The sequence below is a fragment of the Triticum dicoccoides genome, chromosome 1A, assembly GCF_002162155.2.
Source record: "Triticum dicoccoides isolate Atlit2015 ecotype Zavitan chromosome 1A, WEW_v2.0, whole genome shotgun sequence".
NCBI classification, from domain to species: domain Eukaryota; kingdom Viridiplantae; phylum Streptophyta; class Magnoliopsida; order Poales; family Poaceae; genus Triticum; species Triticum dicoccoides.
The window spans coordinates 359,212,479-359,218,197 of record NC_041380.1 but is presented as its reverse complement, the minus strand read 5'-3'; the positions used below and the strand labels follow the sequence as shown (position 1 = coordinate 359,218,197).

At 47.8% G+C, this 5,719-nt stretch overlaps 1 protein-coding gene across 1 annotated transcript; it reads left to right on the top strand.

The window, feature by feature from the left end:
• Positions 1–2,471: 2,471 nt before the first annotated feature.
• LOC119289517 (translation initiation factor IF-2-like) lies at positions 2,472–5,473 on the top strand. Its single transcript, XM_037568853.1, has 3 exons — positions 2,472–3,009; positions 3,113–3,199; positions 5,121–5,473. The coding sequence occupies exons 1-3, from the start codon at positions 2,527–2,529 to the stop codon at positions 5,265–5,267; spliced, it is 717 nt and encodes a 238-aa protein (XP_037424750.1). The 5' UTR covers positions 2,472–2,526; the 3' UTR covers positions 5,268–5,473.
• Positions 5,474–5,719: the final 246 nt, after the last annotated feature.

The following is a 5,719-nucleotide window of genomic DNA, read 5'->3' as shown; positions in this document are numbered from 1 at the left end:
CTATGTAAGTATAAGTTCAATGTTTATGGATGTTCTTTTGTTACCAGTTCGACTGTGCAAATTGACACACTGGTCATGAGATCGTTGTAGGATGCACGAGGAAGCTTCAGTTAGCTAGACCGGGGTCCCCACATAACCACTTTTACTTAGCTCATTAAAGGTAAGGAGTTAAAGTTCGAGACAACATTTGAGAGGCTACATTTGAAGGATTCGACTAGAGATGCTCTTAGCCTATGTCGACAAGCTCATACCACCAGAAAGAAGCGTGATGAGTTGTTGAGATCCGTATTAATCAATGTGTCGGTTCATTAAAAAGAAAAAGAAAAACAGTAACTGAAAGCTCTCGGATAACTCACGGTGATGATTGTCCAGACGTGGAACAAGATGATGACTACTTTAGATTGTCGTCTAAGTATAAGGGCATCTTCAATGCTATAAATCAAAACGTCTATAACCCTCGGATTGTGCAATCAAGACACTTTGCACTCTCCAACACCGTCCATCGAACATCTATGCGCAGGTCCATACGTCGGAATTTTCGCAAACGTAGACGTACGATCTGCATGTCTAGTGGATTAAGCTGGTACTCGTCTGTGCTTTAGGGTGTGTTTGGTAGCATTCCCAACCTAGCGTGGTTGTTTTCCTTTGATACATGCTCAGTGTAGACATACTGAGTGCATGCATTTGCTGTTATTTGGTAGCGGTGTATGTGCTGACACATGCTAAGCCGAAACTCTGTTTGGTAGCTTGCATGTGTTTAGACATGTCAGTCGGTACTGTAGCAACCGATATTTTCAAATAAGTGAACAAAACATTTCAAAAATGTGAGCAATTTTTGAAACATGAAAAAATAACATTTTTTAAAATGTAAACATATTTTGAAATTCTAAAGTGTTTCAAAAATTTAAACAAATTTTGAAAGTTTGATCTTTTTTGAAATTTAACCAAATTTGAAATCTAAACCTTTTTTGGAAAATCAAATTTTTTCAAAAGTGCAAACTTTTTTCAACAAAAAATTAAACAAAATTTAAAATTCTGAATATTTTTAAAAAATCTTAGCAAAATTTGAAAAGCTGAACATTTTTTGAAAATTTCGAAAATCTGGGCATTTTTTGAAAATTTGAGCAATTTTTGGTATTTTGGAAATTAAATTATTTTTTAGAAATTCAGAACATTTTTTGAAACACGTTGTCGCTCGCTTCGCTCATGCATGCTGACCAGTGGATGGCTCTGGGGATGTTCTCTCTTCGTATATGCTAAAAAGGTTTTTGGGCTGAGCTCGTGCATACTAAGGAGGCCCCTGCAGACTACCAAACACCTAAAAATGGATTGAGGAAGGAACTTTTAGCTAATACACCCCTCATGCACTCTACAAAACACACCCAACAATGAAGGCAGAAACTAGGACGATGTATGAAATGTCCGTAAGGCGAACCAACCTCTAATTGAGATGGTTAGATGGATAGTGGTATCCCCAACCCAGGGAAAAAATCTGGTGCACCGGTGCTTGTGGTGCTACCGGTGCACCGAACTTAAGTTGCACATTTTAAATGCATGAAAAATTCTGAAAAAAATGTAGCACATTCACACAACATTAACGTAGATTGTCATAAAATTTCAAGTAAATATTCGAAGCATAGCTCCTAAAACAAAAATGATAAATTCAACATTGAATAGTACATAACATAAATTGGGCTTCAGATTTGGCCCGTTATCACACTGATGTCAATTTTGTCATTTTTGTATCTCAAAAAATATTTCATATTTTGATACGAAATTTTGTGGAGATATACATTGTTGTTGTGTTAATGTGCTAGATATTTTTCAGATTTTTTGAAATGTTGCACGGTATCCGGTGCACCGGTAGCACCACAAGTGTGGGTACACCGGATACGTTCCCCCCAACCCACCAGGGTTCAAATCCTGGTGCTCGCATTTATCCTGGATTTATTTCAGGAATTTCAGCGATACGCTTTCAGTGGGAGAAGACGTTCTCGTCGACTACGAGGCGCTACGGTGACTTCGTAAAATCTCAAGATGATATGCCGGCTCATTCTCTCGGAGGTGCTCATAGGGATAGGGTGTGCGTGTGTGCGTTCATAGAGGTGAGTGTATGCGCGTGTATATGAGCGCTTATGTCTATACTGATGCTCAAAAAAAAAATGTGCGTAAGTCCTAGGACAATGCTCGGTCATTCCAACTTGGTATTTCATTTCTGCTTTCCGTTCACTTCCAGAAATAACATCTATGATTTCGTTAATGAAATCAGGGAACAAACTATCTCTTTCCTAAAAAAGCGAGGTCGTGACCAGAGGACAGAGCGGGAGCTCTAGAAACAAATCCAGAGCGTGACGAGGTGGCACCCTTGTCAGAGACACCTCCCGGCGCACTGCGGGGCCCACGCGCCAGCCGCCGCGTTCAAAACCTCGCGTCGCCCTCCGCATTTTCAAAAATCAAAACCCTCGCCGATCCCTCGCCTGCCTCCCATCGCGGCCCCTCAATCCACTGCTAGGGTTTCGGTCCACCATGGCGAGGGTCAGCCGGACGACGCCCAACGCCGCGGCATCGTCGCGGACCAAGGAGGCGGCGGCGCCCAAGTCGCGGACCAAGAAGACCCCTGCCGCGCCCCGGTCGCGGACGAAGAAGACCCCCCCAGCCGCCAGGCCGCCCTCTCCGGCGCCTGCGCCGGCGAATCAGACGGTACCTGCGCCGGCGACGGCGAATCAGATGGCACCTGCGCCGGACGTTGAGGTGATCGAAATCTTCGATTTCCCCACCGCATCGTTGAGCTCCGGGAAGAGGAGGGATCGGAAGAGGGCGGGGGCGACCGCCTCCTCGCCGCTCGACGTCGACGAGATCGAGATGTGGACGCCGCGGCAGAAGCGCCGATTCGACGAGGACTGCCTCATCCTCTCCGCCGACCCCCTGGCCGCCAACAAGGCCCGACCCGTCGTCGTCCCCGCCGCCGCCGACGACGAAGACTTGGCGGTTGTCGCCGAGCGCGGCCCGGTACGAACGCCACCACTCACGGAATTTTTCATTCCCCTCTCAGATTGTTCCTTCCCCAAATGAGCCCGCGATCGGCGCGATTTCGATTTGGATGTGTCTGCAGGTGGCCTGCAGAGATTTTCCGCACGCGAGGTACCTCTGCGTCAAGTTCCCCTTCGCCACCACCCCTCACGAGAAGCACTGCGAGCAGGTATCTTCGATTGACAGAATATCCGAATTACGATTATCTAAAATTCCGAAATGTCGCTAGTGCCATAATACAACTACAATCTCGGTTTTCTATGCCAAAAATGTCACTCCGGTCAAGTGTCAATTTTTCTCACTGGGAGACCATGGCTTCGGCCCCAACCGCTGCATCGCGCGCCCGCGTTCGCTCCTCCCTGCTGCTTCCCTGTCCCTTAGTTCCCCTCTCCGCAGACCGTGTAGCGCCCTTGTCCTGGCTAGGCCCCGTGATGTCGACGTCGACCGCCGGCCCGTCCTGCTCTGCTAACCACGCTGCCGGAACCCTGCTCTGCCGACCGCGTCCCTGTTTAAGCTTGCTCCCTCGACGCCGACTTCAACCGGCCGGCTGCGCGTGTCCAGGTGCTGCCCGTCTCCCTGTCTCTTTCCCGGGGTCTTCTCTCTATGTGGCGGTTGTGCAGCTGCGTAGCAGGATCAGCACTGTGTCTGGAGCAGAGGCTCCCGTGGCTCTGTCTCTCCCTTAGGTGATTTTTTTCTCTCAACTTCATCACACAATGCCAGTCATTTCAAGGCTCAAAGTGCAAATGATACGGCAATTCATCATTTGTAACCCCAAATTTCAAGCGAGTAGTGTACAATATAGTAATCCATCGCTGTACTCAACTGCAGCACACAATGCTAGTCATTTCAAAGCTCAAAGTGCAAATGATACGGCAATTCATCATTCATGACTGCAAAATTTCAAGCAAGTAGTGTATATATAGTAATCCATCGCTGTACTCAATTATTGTCTTGCTAATTCACAAGGTCACATGCTAAGCTCGCCGGCCCGCTAAATTCCGGCGGATTTACAGTTCGCGTGAAAAAACAGGCCCGGATAGATACCGTAAAAACGGCCCGGCCATAAACCGCCCCCGATTCCCGCATATATATCGGAGCGACTGCGTTTTAGGGTTCACATCCGGCATTTCCCATATCCCCTGTGTCGCAAATTGTCTTCTCCAGCTAGAAATCCTCCTTCCTCCGGCCGCTGTTTGCCGCACGCGTAGGCAGCCAAAGCTTGCCCCGATGTCGAGCGTTGGTCGTGGGAGGGGTGACCAAGGGGGCTGCGGCGGCTCGCCGCCGCTGAAGCGCCGCCATGACGGCGAGGCGGGGAGCTCCTCCCGCAGCGGTGGCCGGCGGGCCTAGAGCAAGTTCGACCGCCTCGGCAAGATCTTCTGGCCCGCGCTCAAGCGACTCCAGGAGGCGGAGCGCACATGGTACGGGGCGAAGGAGGCAGCCGTGCTCAAGTGACTCCACAAGGCGGAGCGCATGTGGTATGAGGTGAGGAGGCGGCCACCGCCGGAGAAGAAGGTGCCATGGCGCGGGTGGCGGTGGCGAAGTAGGAGTACGATCTGGCGTTCGTCCTCTCCAACTCGCTGATGGAGTACCATCTCCAGGTCAAGAAGCCTGTTGATGATGATGAGTAGATTTAGGTTTTTATTATGTTTTAAGCTAGTATGAACTCTGTGGTGAACTTCAGAGATGTATGTGGCGCGAACTAGTAGTTTACATTATGCGGTATGTGTTTATCGGATCTGATCTTTCATTACGTCCGCGGTACCGCGAATTCGGTTTACAGTACCCCGTAAACGAAATTTGCGGTACCGCGGTTTGCGGGATCTGCTAGAGATGCTCTTAGCCTCAGTTTGATACTAGTGTTATTTTGGCATGAAACTACTGAACTGAGTGGCATTTTGGTACTTTGGTTTTCACTAGTGGTATTCTGGAACTTTCAGTTTTGACTAGCGCTATTTTTGCTATTCTCTCTTTTCAATTGTCCCATTCTGTCGGGTACCACTTAATCACACTGACAAGCCTACATTTGAAGCCTGAAAATGGTCATGTTTGCATGCTAGATTATCACTCATCTTGTTTCTTCTGTGCTGCAGTGCTACTGCTTTGTGTGCGACGTTGCTGCTCCGTGCGCAACTTGGAGAGGACATGCCATGTATGGGCATTGCCATGCTTCAGACCAGGACAAGATTTGGAAAACCATGAGAGGAGCGAAGAAGGCGAACCCGTGCAAGACCTACTGATCGTCCACCATGCTTTAATCATCAATCAACTTGTCCGGGCCGTATGGTTACTTTGCAGAATTACCTGTATAGAGTTGGATTAGGAAAGAACATGATATAAAGAACTTGGCGCGTGAGCTCGGAATGTATTGCAAACAAACTAGCAGCCGATACATATGGCATATATTAATATCAGTGCAATCAGCTTAATGTTCCATCCAATTTTAACATGCTACTTGTTCTTGTCTTGCTGTTCACTTACAGCTAGCTCTTCTACTAATTTACCCCCTTGAGATCAGCAGATGCATGCAAATTTACATGTTCAGGTTCTGTTTGACATAAATTGCATACTGTCTTTGTATGCCTCCGATTCCACATGAGGCTCATTCTTGCTTGATGTTCCATTTGGGATTCTGCAGCTTGTTTTTTCTGTCAACAAGTACGCCCTCTCCTTCCCTTTTATGTCCATGCGA

Excerpts from the sequence above, each read along its gene's own strand:
- LOC119289517 (XM_037568853.1), top strand. The coding sequence starts at position 2,527 with ATGGCGAGGGTCAGCCGGACGACGCCCAACGCCGCGGCATCGTCGCGG. Across the intron at positions 3,010-3,112 it reads TTGTCGCCGAGCGCGGCCCG|GTGGCCTGCAGAGATTTTCC; the intron begins GTACGAACGCCA and ends ATGTGTCTGCAG. Across the intron at positions 3,200-5,120 it reads ACGAGAAGCACTGCGAGCAG|TGCTACTGCTTTGTGTGCGA; the intron begins GTATCTTCGATT and ends TCTGTGCTGCAG.